We start from the raw sequence: 26,892 nt of genomic DNA, 5'->3' as shown, positions 1-26,892 counted from the left end.
CACGAAAAGCGGAGCACATGCCGTCTCTACTTCCTACGGCAAGAAAGGGGAGGCAGTTATCCCAAGGTTCAGACGAGCCAAGATTGCGCCGGAGTGAAGTCCATGTGTCGCGCAATCTCATAACCGCGTAGGCAATAATGCAGCAGCGAAGCTAACCATTTCCCTCTGTCCCCGTGTGTAGGTTTACTTTGGAGACCGCAGACGATGTGCCGATGCCTATTCCTGCGCCTCTCGCGCATACGCGGGTTCGTGTTGGTGCATTCCAGGTTCTGTTACGAGCCTACACGTGCGCCTAATGTCTACATTAGCGGAAGAATTTTTATTTATTATTCCCAGTTTTGAAGCTTCAAATTTATATTTTTCCCAGTTCCTTTTTGTCTTCCTCAAGTACAGCGTTTTTTAAGGTCAAATTTTGGGATGAGCACTGTGTTCCTTCTACTCATTCAATTCTCGTCATTCTTTTTTTCCCTGAATGCAGGCGAGTCTGAGAATGCACAAGAACTGTGACATAGTGTCTTAGGGCACTTAAATATTTTGAAGTCCTGTAAAGATCCCTAACAAGAATTCACATTCTTAAAGCTGCATCTTTAGAATTTCAACTTTGGTTAAAGTACATATACAAACATCCAAGTGGCAACTTGCAGTCTTTGAACATTCAGGAACATACCTGTTTCATTTTAGCTACGTTGTTGCAGTACATATTTTTGCAAATGACATCCCACATTTTTTAACACAAGGAGAATAGTAACTACCTTTTTTTTTTTGACCTCAGAAAAAATCTAATTGCATATTTATAAGCAGCACTCAAGATTGAGTGTGTCCTGAAAGTTTCATGTGTCTAGAGCAAGTATAAAAAAATAGTTGTTCTGGATGCCATGTACCCTCATATTAGTAATGCTGTTTGTTTTCTTTGTACTTTTCTCAAAACAAAAATTTTGCGCTCCATATAATATTCAGGCCTCGATATCTCAACACAAAGAACAGATAGAACTAAAATTTATTTTTTGCAGAACGGAGCCTAATGTATACTCTATACAGTATAGCAAGCAAATTTTGTTGTTTTCGGTCTCGAAGCATTTTCCCGTTTTCCAACTATATCGTGCGTGCTTCAGTTCAGTGATGAGGAAGTTAATGGCGGCAAATGCTGAGTGTAAGGAATACATCCGTGCAGCTAAAACCTGGGGCTTTTGTTCGATTGGCGTTCTTTTGCTGAGCACAGTGACGTTAAGTTAGGTGCTGTTGTTTTCTAGAAGTCTTTATGATCATTATACATGATGCCGTATGCACTGAAATATGATGGTAAGCAACACAGTGCTCCTAGTCATTCTACAAGGTCTTGCTATTACTGCAGCTACGTGATAGCAGAAGGCTGTATGCACTAGTTCAATGACCTACGTAAAACTGGATGCATGCCATAACTGATTACATCAATCAGTGGCAACATGTCCCTTGGTGGCTGCTCATATCAATAGTTGCTTTCACATTGGAAATTAATTAATTTGCTACAATTTCTGCCACATTGTTGCCATATTTTGTGGGGTTGTATTTAGTGGGCTGTAAAATATCTATTAAGGGTCAGATAAAGAATGTGCTTGCTATTTTTCATCCCTTAGTCTTTGTGCTATCTAAACATGCCTTACAAATGTTTTTTTATTGTGCCATTTATTTTACATTGTGGCCTTAAACAATGGAAGTGAAATGTTAATTATCATAGAAACTAATTGACCTACAACAAAACTAATTACACATTTGAAATTAGAACAGAAATTTTAATGAGACTGGAAAGTTTCATTAATATTGGTGAAAGAGAGGATGAACATTATTTCAATAGCAGTGTCCCCCCTCAAGTTTTATGAAATTTTTACAATTAACCTGTGGCAGGTAGCATAATTCTTGTCCTTGAGCTAGATTATTCAAAGTGGCGGACTCTACTAGCACGAGACATTGAAACACATATTCAACAAAATAACAAACATTCACTAATTAACTTCTTAATTAATTACTTTAAGCCACATGTTGCAATTTACGAATTCTAGCCGGTGAGTTTGCAAGGCTCATCCACTTGGAATGAATTTGCAGAATGACGCCAGTTTGGAGATATGCGGTATCAAACTCGACGCAAAAATGCACTGATGTTCCACTTGTATCGTGTTTGAAGTAATGGACCGAGGCGACTTGTTGCTGAACAAAGAATGACCAACTGGTCGTTTATTCATACGCTTATGTACTTGCGTAGGCAGCGAGGGAAAGGAGAGCCAGGGAAAGAAGTGGCAAACAATATCGGCGCACATGCGCGATAGCCCATTCTGATACATCTTTTCTTCATACAATTGGAAGACTTGCTTGTCTTCACACAAAACACACACAAAAAAAAAAAAAAACAAGCTAGCAGACTTGACAAAAGTTTTCGTCGTAGCAAAGACGCTTCGGCTCCCTCCGGGATCTGGTAGACCGACGAATTGTTGGCAGTGCGGATGGGTTTCCCGGTGTGTCTTCTTGCCCGGCTGAGTCAGGAACCCCGGTCATTTGCTGGCTTGAGCAGCGGTCGGCTGCCGCAGCGTCACTTGCATCGTTTACCGGTTCAAAATCTTCGATCGGTTGTAATACGTTATTCGGTTCCGGCTCCGTGTCTTCCCGGCTACTCTCGTAGTCGTTCACGTTTGCACAGTGTTCGTCTGTTCGCCGCAAATGCTGTCGATTGCGCCTCGGCTGCTGGTCGTTCTCAGTTTGGACCATATACGAACGTGGCGCTGCTTCTTTAAGCACTGTTGCTTTGCATGACCAGTTCCCATTTTTTATCCGAACGACGTTTCCTGCTTCAAGAGGCGATAGCGGCTTGCCCCGCAATGATTGCCGATGTTTTGATACAGGGCATCCCCCATCAGTGTTGAACTCGGGAACAGTTGTCCGAAGACGACGACCTTGCAGCAACTCTCCGGGAGACCATCCATCTTCTAAGGGGGATGATCGATAAGCCAAAAGGCCCAACCAGATATTCCTCATGGCATTCCGTAGCTTTCTTGAAAATTCTTCTAACAATCTGTACCCCCTTTTCGGCTAGGCCGTTTGAGCGCGGAAAATTAGGGCTGGATGTTATATGTTCGAAGTCTTGCGAAAGCCGCGAAGTCACTTGAAGCGAACTGGGGCCCGTTGTCAGTGCAGACTTGCGCAGGAATGCCAAAGCGAGAGAATATGGCAGATATCTTAGAAATGGTTTCCATCGCTGTTGTGCCCACCAACCTTTCAACCTCTGGGAAGTTCGAGTGGTCGTCATACACTACCACGTACGAGTGCCCTGCGTATTGGAACAGGTCAATTCCGACGCGGTGCCATGGTCGTTCCGGTGTAGGCCGTAGCAGCAGGGGCTCGCTCGGTTGGCTGTAGGCGTATTTCTGACACACATGGCACGTTCGTACCAGGTTCTCAATATCACTGCTGAGTCCTGGCCAAAAAACTAGCCTACGTGCCCTGGCCTTGCATTTGTTCTGTCCCAAGTGACCCTCGTGTATCCGCCGCAGAATTTCGGCCCTCATGGTTTTTGGTATGACAATCTTGCTTCCTTTTAGCAGTATGCCATCCACTGCCGCCAACTTAGATGTGAACGGCTTAAGTTCCCCTTGAATGGTCGCACCAGTGTTTAGTTGTTCTATAATGCTGCTTAAATACGGATCCGTGCGAGTTTCTTCTTCCAGTCGTTGCTTTGTTCTTGTGCTTACAAGGCTCGAGACCACTTGAACTGCGTGGATATCCACGTCTTCCGTTTCTTCAGCGCACCCAGGCAGCGTGGCAGCACGGGACAGCATATCTGCGAGCAGCAAGTCTTTCCCAGGGATGAATTGCAAGACATAGTTATATTTGAAGAGACGGATGAAAAATCGCTGCAGCCTTGGTGGCATGTCCACAACACTTTCTTGAGCGATAGCAATCAGCAGCCTGTGATCAGTTTCGACCAGGATCCTGCGGCCATACACAAACTGATGAAACTTTTCGCACGCAAAAACTATAGCGAGCGCCTCCTTTTCGATTTGAGCATACCGCGTTTCACTCTCACTCAGAACTCGCGATGCGTACGTGACTGGACGCCAGTCGTTTCCGTGCTTTTGCAATAAGGCGGCACCAATGCCGGTTCCCGAGGCGTCTGCCGTTACCTTCGTTTCTTTCTTTGAATCGAAGAGTGCTAGAAGCGGTGGGTGTATCAGTGCTTCGCAGATCTGAGCCCATTCCTGCGCGTGCGCTGATGTCCATTCAAACACCACGCTTTCCTTCATAAGGCCACGAAGTAATGACGTCTTTTCACTGAGTGAGGGTACATATTTGCGAAAGTAATTCACGACGGCCAACATTCTTCGAACCGCCTGCTTATCCTTCGGAGGTGGTATGGCGTGTATGCTCTCAATTAAGTCTGGGCTGGGACGGACACCATTTTTGCTGATCACGTCACCAAGAAATGTCACCTGTGTCACGCAAAATACACATTTTTTTTCATTAAACGTCAGCCCAGCTTGCTCCGCTCGCTTCAGTACGGCTCGAAGCCTTTCATTATGCTGCTCTGTCGAGTCACCCCAGACCAGAATGTCGTCAATGTATACGCGTACTCCTGTCAGGCCTTCGAATATTTCTGTTAATGTCTTCTGGAAGACCTCGCTCGCTGAAGAGATTCCAAACGGCAGCCTTAAAAACCTGTAGCGCCCAAATGGCGTTGCGAAAGTGCACACGCGTGACGTAGCATCGTCCAATGGTATCTGATGGAAGCCAGCGTTTGCGTCAAGCCGAGAAAAGTACTTTGCGCCCGATATTTCGCTTTCAATGTCTTCCCGGGATGGCATCGGGTAATGTTCCCGCATTATGCTTTTGTTTATGGCCCTTGGATCCAAACATATGCGAAGCCGGCCGTCCTTTTTTCTTACTACAACTAAAGGGCTTACCCAGTCGGTAGGCTCGTCCACTTTCGCAATGATAGAGGCCCCTTCCATGCGGTTCAGTTCTTCGCGAAGCGGTTCCTTCATCGCCAACGGTACCCTTCGAGCAGGCTGCACCACTGGAACGGCATCCCGTCGCAGTATCATCTTGTACAGTCGCTTTACGCAGCCGGTTCCGCGAAATAGGTGGGGAAAAGCCAGCTGGGGAGCGCCTTCTTCGCTCGAGTCTACTGCATTCACTGTTTGAATCAGTCCGAATTCCCGACATGCTTTGAGACCAATGATGGCATGGCGACCTTTCTTCACAATAAAAAATGTAACGTCACGTTCTTGGCCGTTTATGCTCAGGACTTCTGTTGAGACTCCCACATGCTTGATAATGCTTCCGTTATATGCCGTTAAAACTGCTGTGCTTTTTCTTGGCTCCATTGCTCGATTGGCACGCCTGAACACAGACAGAGGTAGTAGGTTGGCTTGCGAGCCAGTGTCTACTTTAAATCGCAGTTCTTGGCCGGCTATCTTGCCGCAAACTGTCCAATCTGCTCCCGCGCCGTCAGTTATGCCGCACACGCCGATATTCAAGATATCGAAGTTATCATCGGCCTTTTGTGCTTCGTCAACTTGGTTTATCTGGCGTCTTCTGCAATATGCCGCGAAGTGGTTCTTTTTCTTGCATGCGTAACAAAACTTTCCGCGAGCCGGATATTCTTCTGGAGCATGAGTTCTTCCGCATTGACGGCATCGATATTTTTTGCTGTCTCGCTCAGTTTCTCTGGTGTACTCTACTTGCAGCCTTTCCTTCGACCATGATGCATTTTGCTGCGCAGAAACTTCGGCTGCTTTGCACATTTGCTCAGCTTTCTGCAAGCTAAGGTCCTTCTCGCCAAGTAACCTCTGCCTGAGCTTTTTATCGTTGATGCCAAAGACCACTTGGTCCCTTATCATGGATGGTTCAAGCTCCTCAAAGTTGCAGAGTTTCGCTTGCTTCTTGAGATCCCGCAAAAAGCTTTCAAATGGTTCTGCCTCGTCCTGCACTCGAAGGCGGAAAACATGCCTTTCATAAACCTCATTTCCTTCGGGTAGACAGTACTCTTCAAACTTCCTGACCAAAGTTTGATAATCTTCTTTGTCCTCACCTTCGGCAAACACGAAGTTGTTGTACACGTCCAAGGCATCGTCACCTGCAGTGCTGAGAAGTATTGCCGCTTTTACGGCTTCCTTCCTTGGCTTGCCTGACGACGTCGCTGTGATGTAGAGCTCCAACTTCTGCTTAAACAGTAGCCAGTTTCTTCTCAAGTTTCCAGAAAGCTGCAACGGCTCCGGCGGCTTGACGGCGTCCATTCTGCTGCCGTGACAAACACTTCTGACACCATGTATCGTGTTTGAAGTAATGGACCGAGGCGACTTGTTGCTGAACAAAGAATGACCAACTGGTCGTTTATTCATACGCTTATGTACTTGCGTAGGCAGCGAGGGAAAGGAGAGCCAGGGAAAGAAGTGGCAAACGATATCGGTGCACATGCGCGATAGCCCATTCTGATGCACCACTTACTTCTTTAACGAAGTGCTCTTTTACATATTGAAACAAAAAAGTAACTGAAACGCCTATGTATTTCGTCCCACACTTTGTGAAATAATATCTCAAAACTGGTGTCCTCCTGGAAATTCAAGTGGATACGTCTTGCATGCTCACCAGCTACAATTAATAAATTGCAATATGCACCATTATGTAATTAATTAAGAAGTTATTTAGTGAATTTTGTTAATTTGTTCAGTAAGTGCTTTAATTTCTCATGCTAGTAATGTACGGCTCTACGAATAATCCAGCTCAAGGACAAGAATAATACTCCTTTCAACAGATTATTTTTTAAAATTCCATAAAGCTTCTAAATGGTCACCCCGTATATGGCTGCAACAGGAATACCAATGCATGTCTCTTGACTTACACAGAGAGCACTGGAAAATTTTCAGCTCATTCAAGTAGGAAGTGAAGCTAATCTGAAATTGTCTGGTTATTTGGCACACCAACAATAAACAGTTCAATGCACCTGTCACAGTTCTTGCAAGAAGTCTACAGGCTATTTGAAAAAATTGTGAACGTTCATCACTGAGCTACCATTCTGCTACACAGCTTGGCGAGTTTGGACATGTACCTCTTTTTGGTTATGGAGAATAGACTGCTATCATATAGTAATTGTTTACATTTTTGTGATTCCTGAAATGCAATCATCTCTCCCTGAATGTGTCAATTGACAACACAAGATTATAATCCAGCTGCTTGCTATTTTGTTTGCCATTTGGGAAATCTATTGGTCTGACTCATGCTATGTTTGACCAGTTTTCAAACATTCGAGCACACTTTTCGCTCAAAACTTTTGTATTCCATAATTTTAAGAATTTCGTAATATTAAATAGAATTTATGGATATGCTTGGGGTCTTAACAAGTGATTTAGCTTAGGTTCCGTGAGCTGTCCAAATCATAGCATACCATATATACTCAAGTAATGGCCGCACCCGTGTAAAAAACCACACCGAGAACATTAAAAAAAAATCCACCCAAAATTATATTTAATAATTAGCTGTATATAGGCCATACCCTTGATTTCTTAGAAGGTTGGCAGTGTTATCTATTGTGTGGCGTGAGAGTTCTGAAGCTCTTTTCTTCTTCTTTTTTTTTTTGATCAGTGGCAAAATAAGGCAGCCGTGCCGAGTTTTCGGCACCTCCAGGTTGCAAAAACACAGCCTCCGAGATTTAGTGGCTGCCTCAGAGATTTAATGGCTGCCTCCGAGACACTGCCATCGCTGGTCTGTAGGGCGTCACCATTTATTCCAACCAGCAGGTGACGTGCTACAAGAATAGTGAAGAAGAGCCAGAGCCAGTACAAGCGGGTACTGTAGTTCAATAAAGGCAAGTACCACCGAAAATATTTATGAAAAAAATAATGTTGTGTTTTTTTCTCCGTGTAATGGCCACATGTGACATTTTCACCCTAAGTCTCAGAAAAAAACCTGCAGCCATTACATGAGTATATATGCTAACTTCACGTGATTATGTAAGTCCTTTATGAACTGATCAAGAAGAAGGTTCCCAGAATTAAGGGGCCCGATTTTTGTAACTCACAACGATATGGAGCCAACAAATAATGAAACCAAAAAGAAAATGCGCAGGAGAAGCTATTTGTAGTTTTAATTGAAATGTAGAAATGACAAGCTAAAGGGAAATGAAGGTTAATGAAAAAAGCAACTTGCCACCAGTGGGAGCTAAACCCATAATGTTCGTATTACGCGTGCGCTGCACTATCCGAGAAGCAGCGCTACAGCGCGATTGTGCTACAGCGGCGGCTGTTGCACATCCACCTTCTTGGGTATTTATGTATGTGTACAAGATCTAACCCGGGGAGTGTTAGCCAGCGTCACTCATGGCCATGGAAGCAGATGTAAACACCCTTCTTGTCCCATGGCATCACATAAGTGAACTTTAGGAGCAAGCAGCTGATAAATAAACTCTCATATGCTACCTGGAGGCACCAAACCTCCTGGAATCGAAGGGAACTGATGCCACTCAAGGCCTCTCTGACCTCGCTACGAGTTTTAGACCCAACATGGTCTGAAATTTTTGCTTTAAACTATTGTACACAACTTCTTACTGCAAACTACGACAGTCACTTGAGGCTTAACCAATTTACAGTTATGATTACCAGTTAAATTTTTTTCTTTTCTGCCCAAATTTTTTTTAATGCTTGAACTCTTGGCTGAACTTTGTAACAGCCAAGAATCAACAGACAGAATTAAATTTTTAGCTGATGTAGATGCATAATTTTCCAGAACATCATAATGAAAAATCCCCATTTGTAACCAAAGCCATGTTAACTAAGTGCCTGTCGCACCTTCTTCCCTTGGACTCCCTCACGTAAACAACCTTGCGGTCTCGCACATCTTCAATGCCGGGCATCGCGCACTCCTATTACTCAGAAAGAAAAGCCGTTTTGCAGAGAGAAGTTGTGTGTTTTCTGGCACTCCCGAGCCTACGAGGTGCCTTTGCACAGTCACCGCTTGGGACATGAAAGTGTGCATATACTTCGATGGCGGTAGCACATGCAGGAAACAAGAAGTAATACAATGCCCATCGTGTCCAAGCACTTGGCTACAAAGTGATGATGAGGTTGTTGTGCGATGCCCGCCAGCCCATGCAGGTAAACAAAGACACAGCCAAAATTTAAGGGTCCCTTCACAGTAACCAAGGTATTACCCTCAGGCCTGTATCGCATCACTAACTTATGCCTGACTTACGACCTGACTATGTCACTACTGCCCATACGAGCCAAAAATAGAAAAAAGAAGCATCGAACAGTGATCTGAGTGATTCGAAATGAAGAGCAAGACCTTTAGGTTGGCCGAGTGTAACCAAATCTGCACCGACAAATTGCCAGCAGCCCCTTCTTCACTAGGACTGTCTCACATAAACATCCTGTGGTCTCCCATCTCCGGCACACAGCCTTGGCTGGTGAACGCAGTGGATCCTGCGCTCTTCTGTTACTCAAAGTACAGTCCTTTTGTATTGTGCGTTTCCTTGCTCTCCCGAGTCTGCAAGGTGCCTTCACGCAGGCACCGCTCCAGATGAGCAAGTGTGCCTATACTCTTTCTACCCAACCCCGTCACTTGCACCTGGTTGATTGTGGTATATCTGCATCCACTGCCGCCAGGCCATCTAATTGAGTTTTCTGTGTTAATGGCTATGCTGCTCAAGTTTTTTTTTAGTTATTTTGTAATTTTTCTTTACACGTTTAAGGGTTTTCGAAAATGGCTCATCACAATGTGACGCTATGCCCTTTTCGTATACATATTGAGAATATTGTGCAAAATAACTGAAATGGGCTGGGTTAAGAACTTCTGAGCATCCCCGTATAGCGGACCTGCAAGTGTGACTTTATATTTTCTAGTTTTGATAAACCTTTGTTCTGTGTTGTGATTGACCTTACCTATGATACTGAGCTAGACACATGTATCCATTGCATCTTATTTTCCTTTTGATCAATCAGCCTGTGGACGTACTCAGTTCAAAAATTCAAGCAAAGCTGCCAATATCTACATTCATACTCAATGACACCCTGGGGCAAAGCCGGAAACTATAGAAGGCACAAAAGACATGCCCCAAGTTACTGGATGGTGGGGTGGCGCCATCTAAATGTATACAATGCACAGTGCAAATAAAGTATGGGGTCTTTAAGTCGCGGCAACAGCGCAGCGCAGTCGCTCTTCGTTGGCAAGTTCAGGGCAGCTCGACCATGCTCCCAACAACACCCCTTCAGACACCACCGAGATGACAAAAGTGGCATCAGAGCACACCCTCACAAATTGTGGGCTTTAACGTCCCGAAACTGCACAGTGGGTTATGAGGGATGACGTAGGATTAATTTTAGCCATCTGGAGGGTCATTAACATGCACCTAAATTTAAGCACACAAGCTATATTGCGCTTTTTCCCCACCAAAATGTGGCCACCGTGACCACGAATTGAAGCTGTGTGCTCAGCAGCACAATGCCACAGCCACTGAGCCATTGCTGAGGGCACACCCTAACACCACCGGGATAAAAATAAGCAACTGGAATGGGGGGTGAACAGGAATGTTGCAGAACCCCATTTAGTGGAATTCATCAGTACATAGTAAGGCTGAGGCAGTGAAATTTTGCATCTCAGAACAGTGTTGTGTTGACAATGTGGAGTCAATTGCTGCAGCCAGGAAACAAAGCAAGTACCTTTGGTGGCCAACATCCTGTCAGCACCTCATATAATGACAGTGCAACTTCTAAGTTGCAAAAATTCAATTATATATCCTCTTGATAATTAAGAAGCAGAGCTTGCAGCCGAGCCAACAACCATGCAGCAATTGCAAGTGTATTTACAAAGTGCACAATAGCTACTGCTGTTGCACATATTTGCGAGTAAGCCTCTTCAAGATGTATGCTATTATTTCCAAATAGGTGGACAGTTTCTCCTAGTATTTTCATTTCCATTTCTCTTAGCTTCAGAAATAGTTGCAAGCATAGTACTTACATTGTGGTGTAACCTGTCCTCGTGGCTGTGCTGACTGTTCAGCTGCTTCTTCTTTTTCTTTTTTTTCTTGCGACGTTTAAGGCTGTCAGTGCTCTGTGTGGAATCCTGCTTCTCCAGTTTGCTCCTCGGTACCTCATCTGCAAGCAGCATGCTCTCGTGGGGAGCCTCTTCTGTGGCAGCCCGAGCAGGTGGTGGCTCATTCTCTCGGTCATCATCCTCTTTGGCTGTGTCCGAGAGAGACAGCTCTGCTGACAGTCCAGTGAGCTGTTAAGATGAGAGCAACAGAAATGCAATAGCTGTGCATAATAAAAAATTGCGATGACATCGCATAGAACAAGCTGGCTGGCTTACAAAATCACTATTAATGTATAAAAAAAAAGTGTAATATTGACTTCTTTCCTAAACCAAATCTGCCAGTTTTCAGTATACTGCCACCACCACATTTCCTATAAAATGCTAGCTCAACTTCAAGTTAACTAGCTGTGGTACACACATATTTAGTTGTTTCCTAACTGCACATAGGAAATCAATTTCATCAACAGTTAATGCCCTGCAACACTTCTAGAACTTGCAGTGCCACAAGAAAATACTGTTGTAAGCACCTGAGCCAAGCATTATTTCTTTACATGCAACTGGAAGTCCACAAGTTTGCTTGAAAGACAGCTTGTCTTTTTTTTTTTTCCAACTTTTCCCTCCCTGTGACGGGAATTGAAGACGCATTTTCCCTGCATACCCATGGCCACATGAAAAGGGCTCCATGTGGATCAGTGAACAACTAAACACTTTTACTTCACAGTGGCTTAAAGGGGCCTTGCAAAACTTCGAGAAAGGTGCGAACTGTGTCTGGTATTAAAGGGTATCACAGTGTATGAATGGAGTTCTTTGCAATCAAATGTTTCCCCTTACAGGCCTTCCAGCCTCCCTCTCCTTTTTCATAATTCCTACAGAGCTCAAAGCTGTACTGATGTGCTGCCACAGAATGATGCCCTCATTGCCCCATTTATCATCATGCTGTGCTTGAAATCAGCATGGCATTCCAAGATCAATTCTGCACGATGCCTGATCTCAGAGGCCATGATATCAAAACAGCAATAGTGTTCTCCACCACCCTATCAGTCACATGATTCGTCCATTTTTTGGTTCTGCCAGAGGTACTGCTTAGTAGTGATGTGGACAGGAATTTGCCCAATAGCCATTATGTTTTATGTATGTCATTATAAATCTATAAAGTGGTCGGTATTTCCAGAAGCCAAAGGAAAGGAAAGGCAGTCTTCTGAAAGTGTAGGGTCCTTTCTATGTGCCTGTGTATAATATTTGGCTCATGACAGAAGTGTTGAGAAACTGGGCAATGTTGAAGTGTTGCTGGCCCTTTAAATCTAATTAATGTTTTCATAAATTATACACAATACAGAGAAAAAAGTTGAAGAAAGAAATGTCAGTACCATAATTTACAGTAAGGAAATCAACCTTCATGGTTTTGTACAAGATATATATTGCAGTTGAAACCTGCATCCATAAAAACGCAATTTTGCAAAACACATACACCACACAACTTATAGTAATTTTTTTGTACCAAAACAATTGAGTGATTCAGTTCTTCACAGACAATTTCACCAGTTTATTTTTATTTCTCAGCACTGTATCTAAATTATTTCGTCACTATACTGTGGTAACTGACACCACCAGGGGACCTAACAAACCCTTGTTGGGCCTGTTAGGTGCTGGAAAGCCTATTCCAGAAACATGCTCGCCAAGGCTTCTTTGCTGGAAGTTGCTGCTGGCATGGTACAGCTACAGTTTGAGCTAGAGACCTGGAAGCCTGATAGCCCATGCAGATGGGTTGAGTAGACTCCCCCTGCCAACAATTGATTGCTCTCCAGGGGCACCTGCGGAGGTATTCATGCTTGAAGGTGTCTATCCCTGTGTCCTTTCATCAAAGGTGGTTGCAGAAGCTGCTGCAAGAGATCTGGTGTTTTCAAGAGTGCTAAAGGATTTATGGTCTGGTCATGTTCAAGACTTGACATCAGAGGGGGGGCCGTACCTGTCCCGATTCAATGAGTTGAGTCTGCATCAGAACTGAGTGCTCTGGGGAAACCATGTTGTGGTACCCTCCAGCCTCCTAGGGGAAGTCCTCAAGTTACTACACGAGAGCCACCCTGGGGTCACAAAAATGAAAGCCGTCGCCTGAAGTCATGTGTGGTGGCCGTGGTTAGACAACGACATCGTAACCACGGTTCAAGAGTGCTTCGCCTGCCAACAACAACAGAGACCATTGAGACTAGTGCCTATGATGTCGTGGCCATTCCCAGACAGGACCGGGGGTCAAGGATCCACGTGGACTATGCGGGACCTTACTAGAATTCCTATTTTTTATTGCAATTCATGCATTCTCCAAATGGATTGAAGTTTTGCCCGTTTCATCACCCTCAGCGGAATGTACAATTGCATGCATGCGGGTCATGTTTGCAAATCGGGGCCTCCCAGACATGGTGGTATCGAACAATGGACCCGCATTCGTGAGTGAAGCGTACGAGACATTCTTGAAGAAGAACAACATGAACAGGATGCTAGTACCGCCCTATCACCTGGCTTCTAATGGTGCGGCGGAGAGAGCCATTTAAACTATGAAAGTAAAATTATAGAAAGTTGGCCCAGGAGACCTTCATGCACAAATTGCACGAATACTGTTATCATATAGGTCGACACCCCACGAGGTCACCGGGTGTAACCCATCTGAGCTGTTGATGGGACAGAGGCTTAGGAATGCATTGGATCTGCTGCAGCTGGACCTAAGGAAAACAGTCCTCCAGAAACAATTCGATCAGAAGATGGAGTACGATCAAAGAATGAAACCGAGGGTGCCGGCCCAACCAGGAGACAGAGTATTCACCAGAAATTTTCGGCCAGGTCCGAGCTGGATTCCTGCTATAGTCACGAGGCAACATAATTCACAGGTGGAGCTACAATTGGATGATGGGCAACAATGGACCCGGCATCTCGACCATGTAAGGCCACAGTCAGTGCCCGACCAGTACAACCGTCGGTGCTCCAGTCCTTCTACCGCACGCTCGGAACCACATTTGACTTTATCCTCAGGGACCGGAGGTACAACTGACAATGCTTGGACAGCCAACCACTACTATCCGGCGAGCCCCATCAGCTGGAGACCAGTGACACGATAACATCAACATGCACCGATTGCTCCCCACCTCCTTCCACACCTCGGCTTCGTTGGAGCGCTAGGGAACGCCATCCAGTGCTTCGGTTTTCTCCTTGAACTGTAACTGCTTATATGCTGTTAATCTATTGTATTAAGGGGGGGAGGAAGTGTGGTAACTGACACCACCAGGGGGCATGCGATGGACAATAAAAAGCAGAGCGCATGACCTGTGTGGGTATATATATATATATATATATATATATATATATATATATATATATATATATATATATATATATATATATATATATATATATATATATATATATCATCACCAGCCTATATTATGTCCACTGCAGGACGAAGGTCTCTCCCTGTGATCTCCAATTACACCTGGCCTGCGCCAAACATTTCACCCAGCACCGGCAAATTTCCTAATTTCATCGCACCACCTAGTCTTCTGCCGTCCTCTACTGCGCTACCTTTCTCTTGGTACCCATTCTGTCATCATAATGGTCCAACAGTTATCTAATCTGCGCATTACATGACCTGCCCAGCGCCATTTCTTTCTCTTAATATCAATTTGAATATTGTCTATACCTGTTTGCTCTCTGATCCAAACCACTCTCTTTCTGTCTCTTAAATTTATGCCTAGCATTCTTCATTCCATTGCTCTTTGCGCAGTCCTTAAATTGTTCTCAAGCATCTTTGTCAGTCTCCAAGTCTCTGTCCCATATGTCAGAACAGGTAAAATGCACTGATTGCATACCTTCCTTTTCAATGATAACGGTAAGCTTCCAGTAAGGAGCTCACGATGTCTGCCGTATGCAATCCAACCCATTTTTATTCTTCTGTGCATTTCCTTCTCATGGTCAGGGTTTCCTGTGATTAGTTGACTTAGGTAAACGTACTCCTTCACAGACTCTAGAGGCTGACTTACGATCCTGAACTCTGGTTCCCTCGCTCAGTTGTTCATCATTATCTTTGTCTTCTGCACATAAATCTTCTTCCCCACTCTTACACTCTCCCTGTTAAGGTCTTCAATCATTTGTTGTAACTCGACTGCAGTGTTGCTGAATAAAACAATGTCATCGGGAAACTGAAGGCTGCTTAGGTATTCGCCGTCGATCCTTACTTCTAAATCTTCCCAGTTTAATAGCTTGAATACTTCTTCCAAGCACGCAGTGAATAGCATTGGAGATATTGTGTCTCCTTGTCTGACCCCTTTCTTTATAGGTATCTTCCAACTTTTCTTGTGTAGAATTAAGGTGGCTGTGGAATCTCTGTGGATATTTTCCAGGGTATTTACGTAAGCGGTCTGTACTCCTTGATTACGCAATGCCTCTATGACTGCTGGTATCTCTACTGAAACAAATGCTTTTTCATAATCTATGAAAGCCATACAGAAAGGCTTATTGTACTCTGTGGATTTTTCGATGACCTGTTTAATGGCATGGATGTGATCCATTGTAGAGTATCCCTTCCAGAAGCCAGCCTTTTCCCTTGGTTGACTAAAGTTCAGTGTTGCCTTTATTCTATTGGAGATTATTTTGGTAAATATTATATATAACACTGGGAGTAAGCTAATCGGCCTATAATTTTTCAGTTCTTTAACGTCTCCTTTTTGTGGATTAATATAACGTTTTAGCAGAATGCGTTGTTGGGCAAGTTGGTTCATTGTATTTGGAAAGACTGGATGCGCTTTGTAAACGATCACAAGGAAGAAGACAGGACAGGCACCTGTCCTGTATTCTTCCTTGTGATCGTCTACAAAGCGCATCCAATCTTTCCAAGTATAATGTTTGCATTCTTCCAGTTTTCTGGGACCCCTGCAGTCGATAGACACTTGGTATAGAGAGCAGCCAGTTTTTCTAACATTATGTCTCCTCCATCTTTGATTAAATTGACTGTTATTCCGTCTTCTCCTGCTGCTTTTCCCCGTTTCATGTCTTGCAAGGCCCTTCTGACCTCATCTCTATTTATAGGAGGAGTTTCTGTATCCTGTCCTTTATTATTTCGAATGGAGTACTGAGTCTTCTGGGTACTGTACAGGTCAGTATAGAGTTCTTCCGCTGCCTTTGTTATACCTTCGAGATTGCTGATGATATTAGCCTGCTTATCTTTCAGTGCATACATCTTGGTTTGTCCTATGCCAAGTTTCCTTCTCAGTGATTTCAGGCTGCGTCCATTTTTTACGGCCTCTTCAGTCTTTCTCGCATTATAATTTCGAATATCACTTATTTTTACCTTTTTGATCAGTTTGGCAGTTCTGCGAAGTCTATCTTATCTCTTGAGTTGGACACTTTCATTCTTTGTTGCTTCTTTATTAGGTCCTTTGTTACTTGGGAGAGCTTGCCTACTGGTTGCCTTGGTGCCTTGCCTCCCACTTCAATTGCTGCCTCTGAAGCCAGACTCGTTACGGTTTCATTCATTACTTCTATGTCATCATCATCATCTCTCTGTTCTAAGGCTGCATATTTGTTTGCAAGTCCCAGCCTAAAGTTGTCTGCTTTTACCTTTACTGCCTCTAAGTTGACCTGTTTCTTCTCGACCAATTTTACTCGTTCTCTGTTCAAATTGAGGTGAATTCCAGCCCTCACTAACCTATGATCACTGCACTTTACCTTACCTATCACTTCTACATCTTGTACTATGCTGGAATCGGCAGTATGAATCAATTTTATTTCTTAAAGTATGAAATCAATTTTATTTCTTGTTTCACCATTAGGGCTTTTCCAGGTCCACTTTCTGTTGCTACATTTCCTGAAGATGGTGTTCATTATTCTCAGCTTATTCCTTTCTGCAAATTCTACCAGCATCTCTCCTCTAGCGTTTCTAGAATCGACACCATAGTTGCCAATTAATTGCCTGTTCACCTGCCTGCTTTTTCGCCACTTTTGCATTAAAGTCGCCCTTTACTACTGTATACCGAGTTTGCACTTTTCTCAACGCTAATTCAACCTCTTCATGAAACTGATCTACCTCCTCACACTCTAAGAAAAGTTTACACCCTTTGGAGTGTATATTTGCCACACAACAATAATAGTCATCTGCCTTGCCCGCATTTCCTTTCTTGAAAACGCCGCGCCCACTACTTTCCTGTCAGGAATGCTATGTCATGCTGATAACGTGCATGCCGTTCGTTACTGGAAAGTACCGGGCTCGCCGCGTTAAAGAAAGGAAATGTGGAAAAGATAGATGACGATTATTGTTGTGTGGCAAATATACACCCGAAAGGGTGCAGCTGTTTTTAGAGTGCATCGTCGTGACTTGATGTTGGAGCATAGGTTTGTACTACCTTTAATCTATACCTCTTATTAAGTATTATTATTATTATTATTATTATTATTATTATTATTATTATTATTATTATTATTGCCTGCTCTGCTGTTGCGTCATCACTTTTCCATTTTTATGATCTAGAAAACAAAATCTTTTGCTGTGATTGTGGAGCATGTTACCAATGTTAACAGTAGACAATTGAAATTAATGTGGTCACACACAAAGAAATGTTTTGATGCACATCATGAGCATGTATTCAGTGCATCTCTCAGCATAAAAATGCCTAGCACCTAAATGCATGCTCGTGATGTGCATCAAAACATTTCTTTATGTGAATAGTCTGCAGAATAGTCTTCAGTCTACAAAATTTAAATGACGTCATCAAGTTAACTTTTCACCTTCCTAAGGAGCACAGCAATTTGATAGGCTGGTTTCCGCACTCAATATGAGTTAGAAGCAGTTAAACAGATATATTTACAGGGCAATATGTATAACTGAATATGGTTGGGTGCATCATTCCAACATAGAAAGTACTTCAAAAATGTGAAACCAGGTGCCAACTTTAACGCATATTATGATAAGTTTTTACTAAGTGCTGTACTGCAATATATGATGCTGCAGTCATTAAAATGTCAAATCCAACTCCTCTGCATTTCTTTGATCACACTGAACCATACTTGGTGCATGGCTCTATGTTCATGAGGGTAAGAAGTTAAATCCTCTCTGTGATAGAGGTCAATGCAAAAAGTTGTATAAGGTATGAAGTATGGCATATTGCGGCATTAATATGTAGCATAGCCAGTAGAAGACGATACATTTTAAGACTAAAAATGAGCTTGCATGATTAAAGATCAGATTTTTTTTAACACATATTATTGAGACAAACAATAACTGTCTTTGGCCATAACTTATTCAAATTCAAATAATTATTAATTTTAATGAAATCTGCACCTCCAAAAAGTGAACTGACACAAGTTGATTGCAATTTGCTCTGATTAGAAGTAGAATATGGTCATCCCCCTGACAGTAGCATGAAGCTACAAAGGAAACCCATATGGGTTTCTCAGAAAAAAAAAATTTAAAAATTCACAGTTAAAGAAAAATTTGTCCTGGTCTGGGGATCAAATTCTTGACCAGCACCTTTCCCGGGCAATCACTTCTATCTGCCCTGATGGTAATTTGCTCTAATGCACCCTAGAAAATTTTTTTCTTTTTTCTTCTGATGAATGCTAGATTTAAGCGGTTAGAACCTGGCTATTTCTACTTACACGAGAGACATGCCACTTGTAAGCAATTCTTAACAAAATATGCCACCAACTGATTACGCTTGCACGAGGAGCAGAGTGCTTTAAATGGAATCTTCAAATGTGCGTAACAAAATTTTGTTTCTTCCTTGGGTGTATACCTCGCAATTATTATACTGAGATTTCTGACTGCTAAAACAATGTGCCCAAATAAATGATTGACCGAATTAAACAACCATTCAGCACCAAAACTTACACATATAAAAATGTGGTACAACCTGTCATCCTCTTATGAAAAGAAATTCCAATCCTCAAGGCATGCAAACAGGTGTTATTCTACTATACTTGCTAGTAACAGAAGCTTTATAATGTTGCACGCTGCTCAAAATCATAACCTTCAACAGTTATGCAGCCTGTGCTTTGAGGAATGTCTTCATCAAGCTTAAAAGCTCTGGTGTGCTTCAATCATGACATGACAGCTGATAACTAAACTCAACTGCTTCAGTTATCGTGTATCTATAAATACACGAATACAACATATTCATACTCATAAATACATCACAGGCTCCAATCGGAGCATTGAGTGATACTTGCAGTGCACACTGGAGTATATTGAGAACCAGGAAAACTGTTATAATCATCTCACTTCCCGTGGCAAATAATCAATGTCACTTTGCTTTCTGTGAAGCTGTGGGCATAAAAAAACATCACTGAGTAAATCACTGAGTGATCGTTAACACCTTCAGCCCTAAGGAGATAACTACAACACAGCACTCCACTGCTCTGCCCATCGGAATGTTAGACTGCAATTTTGCACAGCCGTTTTAAACGAGCTGAAACCAATACGATTTTCTTGTTCGTAAAGCTGGAAGCCAAGGCTGCAAGCTGTAGCGAAAGCGGCAGCAGGGCATCTCTAAACTGTACCTTAAATGCAGTTCATTCAAGGCAAATTCAGCATCAGCAGCTGCGAACTTTTGTCACAGCAAACTACATTTCAAGATCGCTTTCGTAAATGAACCTCCGGTGGACTGAGAGCATTCGGCCGCTTATATCCACTGCCGAGGAAATGCGCCTTGCGGCTGTCGCTCATGGATGTTCCTGCGACGTAAGGTTGTGAACACAAAACTGAAGCACCATTATGCATATCCTCAGCACGTCCTGAAAGTGCATATGTAAGAAGTAAGTTACCACATCGATCGCGAAACTGCAAGATCGGACAACTCACCAGCTCAAAACGGTTGGCAGCCGCTTGCCTGCTCTTTCGAGCATCACTGACAACCACATTGGGTGCCTCATCTTCTGTTTCCGATTGAGCATCAAGTTTCCCAATTTCATTGACGCCTTGGAGCTTCTTCAGTACTCGATTCGACATTTATATAAAAAAGAAAATGTCGGAGCGCTGGTGAGAGAGCAGTGTATTAAGCGCGAGCGATCCGTTTTCAACAGCTGCTTTTGCCGCACTCTAGAAACCAAAGTCGGTTGCCAAAAGAATGAACGGACTGCAATACTAGTACAGGAATTAAACCAAGTACTTAAGTCAACACCAAACGGCTACGAACCGTCATGTGTGACAATCCCTTCTGATAAAGCTCAACCATAGAATGGCTCAACCAGCACGTCGCTCGCTCAACAACCTCAACTAGAGCGCTGACTAGAGATACAAGCACAAGCCCCCACAAGCCACAAGCACACAAGTGCTAGAGAAAGAGGGATCTCCGATTCCACGCCGCCTTAGCATGGGAGTGATAGCAAGCGCCACCGGACTGTAAAAGTAATAAATGCCGAATGCATTAAATATGTTTTTCACAAAGTTGCCAGTGGTCAAAGCCGTCATTTATGTTCGCCACAGGTACCATTCGGATCTAGCGTTCTGCATTTTGCAGTAAGGTTATTAACAGAGTACAAGTTCTTGACCTGAAAACTGTGATATTCATGCATACTTTTTTATAAAATTTTGGACAGCCATGGTCTTCCATGTTTCATCAAAAGTTATTCGTTGCCACACAGATTGCCCTTCCCCGCTTTTTCTTTAATTTTCTGTCTCAGTTTCTGTTTCAAACTTTTTCAGGGAACCTTCTATACATTTCAGAATCTTCTAATTTTCGTGCCCTTGTTACTGCAACGTTCACTGCATTCGTTCGATCTGTGCTCGCATTGTTTCTACTACCGAGCGTGGTTCCAAGTTACGCGGTTCCCATAACCAATCATGACGACAGTCAGGGTGTCCGTTGCACTTGTGTAATATCTGATCTGAATTTAAAAAGTTCGTGTTACTAGTCACGCTACTAATCTTCTAATTTTCGTGCCCTTGTCACTGCAACGTTCACTGCATTCGTTCGATCTGTGCTCTTATTGTTTCTACTACCGAGCGTGGTTCCAAGGTACGCGGTTCCCATAACCAATCATGACGTCAGTCAGGGTGTCCGTTGCACTTGTGTAATATCTGATCTGAATGAAAAAAGTTCTTGTTACTAGTCACGCTACCACAGCAGCTTGATAAAACCAAGGAACTTACCACCCTAGTGCTTTAGAGCCGTGCGGCTGTACAGCCATCGCCATCCCTGCCCCCCATAAGTGTTGCGTGACCACATTCACTAACGTTGACTGGAAATCGAACTGCGTGAAGCACGCTATCAGGGCAAGTCAGGGGACCGTAAATATGCGTTCTCGAACTGAGTGGCAGCCCCAGCAGCCGCCTACAACAAGTGAAAAGCACGACGACAAACTAAATGGCATTATACACATGGACACATGTTTCACAACGTCGGCATCGGTAAATGTGTACAGTGGACACGTCTCGCATACTGCTGGGATTATGGAATAAGGAAAAGCATTTTCCATTTTTCTTTCTCTGTGTCTGGGATCACGGCTGGGATCCTCGATGGTCACAGAACAACAGAGTTACAGAACCAACAGAACTACCTGTAGCAGGCAACCGCTGAAGGTTTTTCATTTATGTCCCTGACATTGTCTGCATTTCGTAGATCTTATACAAAATAAGCAACTTAATAACTGCATTCTGTGTAATTTATTCCCTGTAGGATGGCGTCTGCTGTAGTGCACCACGTTTGAGCCATGCCCGATTTGAACTCCATGCCTGTACCAACTTCATGGCCACCATAGCCTCGCCATCTCGCGCTCACAGAGCTCGCGCTTCATTTTAAAACATTCGGAATGTCCCTAATGCTTTATACTAAAATTAGATTCTTTGGGGTACGTATATGCCAAAGTGTTTTTGTCTTTCTCTAGTGGCAAGATTGGTCGGCAACCTGCGCCACCCTCCGTACAAGTAAAAGAGTAGTCAAGTGCAGGCTATGCCAAGTCAAATCCAGTCAAATCGGAGCCCTGAATCGAACACCCGAACGCGGTTGTAGCACGTAGAGGTGATTAGTGCCTTGCGTATTGCTTGAGTAGAGTTTGAGCTGCATAATGTCGTCCCCACTTGAAGCGCTCGAAACGAATTTAGAGATGTTTATCGAGAATGTTCGGCAGCTAGGAATAATTGTTAGTGACTTTCAGCCACAAGGGCAAACCACGTTAAACCAAAAAATGTAAGTTATGCTAACACGGCTTCACTGACACTTCGTAAGATCGGGAATCTGCTTTCGTCAAATGTAAATGAAATCGGTGTTTGAGCAACCTGTTTGTTTCAGAAACCACATCGTCACTTTGATGCAAGAGGTGGACAGATGTAAGCCACAAGTCCAGGACATACAAGTACCATTGGAAGTGTTCGAGTAAGTTAGCATGATTGCGTTGACCAACTCTGCCTTGCTAACTTGTTTCCTTTGACTTTTTCGGCAGCTACATTGACCAAGGAAGAAACCCGCAACTGTTTACGAAGGATTGCATGGAAAAGGCGCTGACCAAGAATGAACAAGTCAAAGGCAAGATAGAGTCCTATCGGGTAAGTATAAAAAAAGACTGCGCTTATATTCTTTGGAGGTGACTAACGACGTTAATGCGATCATAAATTTTTCGTTGACTGGTGGGGCGGAGTGATATGATTTTTATGTTATGAGGGCTATTATGATCATTGTTGTATCCCCATGCCATCCGGGAATCGGGAAACCTTATGGGGGCACCTCAGCAGATACACGAAGTGGCAATCTCGCTGCCAGCCACAATACCGTAGATACTACGACACAATATATAGTGTTGTTATGACTGCACTCCAATTGAAACTACGTAGCAACCCCCCACTATCCCCAGTATCCTGGCTGCAACTTCTAATGCAATGGGCTACCCATCAAGCGACCGCGCTATGCGCGGAGGTGCCTGTTACGGATGCGGCGCTATCGCTTTAATATGCACAAGACTACATACCCTTTGTGTCACCTTGGCACATCCATTTTGGGGCATTGGCCAAGAATGGGCACATACCAATATCACATACACAATGCTGAGGTTGCCCGTTTGGGCACATAGCCAGTGGCACATACCCTGTGACCCAAGTTGTCTACTTGGATCACGTAGACAACTTGGGTCGAGCAGCAGCCAGTAGCAAGTTAACTATGCAGGTTAACCCACTGGCAAGACAGCAGCCAGCACATACCTAGTGGCCCAAGCTGGTAGACAACTTGGGTCGCTGGGTACGTGAAAGAGCTTAGATATGGACAAACATACCACAAACTGGGTGAAGTTCCCCAAAAATGCCAAGTGCATTCATACTTAAAACTTGCAATTGCAGTAATCGAAATGAAATTTGTTATGTAAATAGAACAATCAAATTGTTTTATAAGCAGAGGCTTTATTAAGTAAAAGTAAATTAACATGTGTTAATTCAAAGCACCGAAGTACCTTTCTGGCCAAGCTCTGTCATTTTTCTCTGAAAGTGGCTTTGGCATTTCATGTCCTTGTTGTATGCTGCTGTTCAATATGGAAGATCACCAAAGGAAATGTGCCGTTCACATCCTTGTCTCATCTTTTTTTTTTTTTTTTAATGTCCGCTAATGCAACAGCTCGTTTGTGGTTTCAAAATTTTTTGCCTAAATACATCCAGTGCTTTAATGTAATGTATTCTTAAGTAATGCACGTTTCTGATGTGTCGCTTCGTTTTAGTAGCTCTGTGAAAAATATGGAAGAAAAAAAGGTGGGGATGCAAATGGTTACGTTGTGACTTCAGAAAAAACTAGCAATTACATGCATATGACTAACCTACTATCAAAACATCGCAAAACAAGTTGTGCTAGCGGAACTAGAAAAAGAATGAAGGAAGCCATCAAGAAAAGATGTGACCCCACATACATTATATGTCGATGCAACAACTTCATGCTTAGCCTCTATCAAAGAAAGTTATTTTATTTGCCCGTAGTTGTGAATCAACACCAACTTGCCCAATTTTCAATTCCTTCAAGCATTTGTCATTTTTTGTACTTTGATTTCATTCCCTGAAATTTACCGAGATACTCTAGACTTGCGTGTTCTTGTTTTGCAGAGGTTCAAGGCCCTGTTGCTTCTGGAGCTGAGCAAGGTGTTCCCCACAGAAATGGCCAAATACAGGGCCATCAGAGGTGATGAGCGACCAGCCACATAGACGCCTCATGTAAACTCTGTGAAGTGTACATACATTTGAACCAATTCACTGAGGAAGCATAGTGTTGGCATTGTACTAAAAATAGATTCCTTTACTTTAGTGACCGCAAAATGTCTACAGGACTTTATCATTGTGATGTGTTGCAAACAAATGTTGTGGACTGGAACTGCAGCTGCCAATAAACTGCTGGTGACAGCATTTATTAGTATTTAATATGTTATTGAGTTTGTGCTATCCTTGAAGCTTAAAAGGTTTTAACACCTTATATAAAATAAAACCAAGATGCAGTTCTGTCTGAAGATCCTTCACACGCTTTATGCAATGTTCCACCTTTCTGAAAGACATGGCTGTACCAAAAGAAGCAAGTATTGATGCTTGTTTTTCATTCAGCATTGATCATCCAACTAGTTCAGGCACAAGCCATCCTTAGCAAACTGAGGTATAAAATCATGTGGGTTATCAGTGTAAAAATTATATGAGTACTTTTGGAGAGGTGGGGCTTGTCCTTGGTATCTAGACGGTTACTAACAAGGCTAAACAGCACCAAGATGCAAATAGAAAAATACGCAGGACAGTGCTAGATGTGTGTATTTGTTTCTGCTGTCTCCACCTTGTCGCAGTATTTAGCCTTGAGTATGCGGTTCCAACTTGCCCAAACTAAGGTACTTCTTGGAGTTACTGAACCCTGCACTTCTAGCTGGCACATGGTGTATATATGTGAATTCATTCTGTGACAGCTGCAGTGGCCTATGAAGGTCTAACCTTTGCATGGATTGTTAGAGCTTGCATTTTCCAGGCATTTCGCTTGAGCATGCCTTATCTCACAATATTCAAAGGTTGTGCAGTGTAAAGGCAAAGTGCTACTTGCCTGTAAGGAAACAAGTAGTCATTGGAGCATAGCTGTTTGTAGAACATGACAGTTCTTACACTTTATTAATAAATCTTGCTGGTTATGACATCACTGAAGGTCCATTCTGTGATTGTAATGTTTCCCAGCTACTTGGTTCTGGTCCCCTAGTACTGCAAAAAAAATGGATCAGAGGGGTTCTCCTCTATACAGGGTCTGGTGGTGATGTCATACTTGTCATACATAAGGGCAGCAATAAGGCTAAAGCTTGTAATGTCTAGCCTTATTCAGTTCAATATCACATTTTGCGAATGATGTTTTTGCCCATTCATGTCTCTGAGAAAGACCCAGTCATCTAGCATGCTTTTTGTTCCAGGCCTTAGAAGAATGCTAAACCACAATCACTATTATTAAACACATTGTGCAAGTTCAGTGTTCTAACCACATTTGATAAGCTATGACATATCTGGCTAAAACTAATGACCATGGAAGAAATATATGTGTGGTGTTCTGCTATATATACTTTTGTTTTACTCACTGTAAGATTTCCAGATCTGGTATATATGAATTACATTATGGCCACTGTATACACTTACGTTGAGAGGGAGCGTGAAGGTAAAAAAGAAGGAAAACCCATGAGCGTCTTAATGAAAGCACGGATAAAATATTACAGACAATAGCCTGTCATGTCATATTATATGATGGTTTATAAATGGTAACCTTGTCATGACATATTAGGTAGAACTGCTGAGTATGAGCTTGCGGGTTCAATTTCCGGCCATGTCAGCCGGGTTACGATGGATATGAGAGAGAGAGTGATTGTAGGGAGGAAGAGGTTCTCTTATCTGCAGTCCTTTGGGGAGCACATCTCGGTGGATAAGGGAGGTGGAATGCAAAGACGCATGTGTACCATGATATAGGTGAATTATTAAGGACCCCATGTGGTCGTAATTAATCTGGAGCACTCCACTATGGCATCCGTGATAACCCACTGTGTACGTTGAGGACATTAAACCTCACAATATAATTTAAATATTAGGGGGCAGTGCTGCTGTGTGCGCTGCCATTTTCATGTGTTTGTCCTTTGGCCTTGTGCCTTCGTGCAGCAGCATTTCTGTATAAGCCATTAAGGGGGAATGTGGGGTTAAAATCACAATTTTCGTAAAAAAATACACATTTTCTAATTTTGTGTTTTGGATTTCTAAGCATATAAAGAAGCTCCTTGCTAAGTTTAGTTATCTGCGCAATAGGAGAGAAGAAAATGAGCTTTTTTACCTGGCAGTTGCATGTGTTTTGGCATCTTTTTACATCTTTGAATAGATTTTTCGGAGTTCACACTTTTGGGCCAATGCACAATTTTAGGAAAACAATTGGTTCGAAACTGCACACATGAAAACTTCGTAAGATTGTTTCTAGGCTGAAAATTTGTGAGGAGCAAGACTATAAACATATTGAATTTTTGAATTGCCTCTATAAAAAGAAAGTATCGATTTCTGTATCACTAAAAAATAATAATAAAAAAATTTTTAAAAAACTTTAGTTTTGAAGTGGTGCGGTTTCTAGAGAAGGCATAATATTAGGAACAACTGGTTTTATCTTGTAATAAAGAGCCTCCTGAAAATATTTATTAAAACATTTTTCATCTAAGCTTATCATTTTAAAAATAATTTTCCTAAGGTGATGCACTTATTTGCTAAATAGGGCATGCATAACCTTTCTTTTTTTTTTGTATTTGTGCTGGGGTAATCAAATTTACTAGGTGTCCTAATGACAAGAAGACAAAGCCTCGGGCCAAATTTAGTTAAAATTGGCATGTTGGTAGGAAAGTCTACTTTTCAGCCCTGCATCC

At 42.8% G+C, this 26,892-nt stretch overlaps 2 protein-coding genes across 3 annotated transcripts in view; one reads left to right on the top strand and one right to left on the bottom strand.

The window, feature by feature from the left end:
* Nulp1 (Nuclear localized protein 1) overlaps positions 1–20,310 on the bottom strand; it is a 119,415-nt gene extending 99,105 nt beyond the window's left edge. Inside the window, exons 1-2 of one of the 2 annotated variants that reach the window (XM_070527718.1) lie at positions 19,886–20,310; positions 10,975–11,238 (exon numbers count right to left, since the gene is read on the bottom strand). In XM_070527718.1, the coding sequence (XP_070383819.1) occupies positions 10,975–11,238; positions 19,886–20,032 (411 nt within the window). In that variant the 5' untranslated portion in view covers positions 20,033–20,310. The remainder of the gene's footprint in view (positions 1–10,974; positions 11,239–19,885) is intronic. The other variant, XM_070527714.1, reaches the window with a different exon arrangement.
* Positions 20,311–21,977: 1,667 nt separating this feature from the next.
* On the top strand, positions 21,978–24,409 carry MED10 (mediator complex subunit 10). The gene is made up of 4 exons (XM_070527707.1): positions 21,978–22,211; positions 22,314–22,397; positions 22,465–22,567; positions 24,098–24,409. Exons 1-4 carry the CDS (start codon positions 22,090–22,092, stop codon positions 24,194–24,196), a joined length of 408 nt encoding a protein of 135 aa, XP_070383808.1. The 5' UTR covers positions 21,978–22,089; the 3' UTR covers positions 24,197–24,409.
* Positions 24,410–26,892: the final 2,483 nt, after the last annotated feature.

The sequence above is a fragment of the Dermacentor albipictus genome, chromosome 1 (genome assembly GCF_038994185.2).
Source record: "Dermacentor albipictus isolate Rhodes 1998 colony chromosome 1, USDA_Dalb.pri_finalv2, whole genome shotgun sequence".
NCBI classification, from domain to species: Eukaryota; Metazoa; Arthropoda; class Arachnida; order Ixodida; family Ixodidae; genus Dermacentor; species Dermacentor albipictus.
This window is presented reverse-complemented; position numbering and strand designations above follow the sequence as displayed.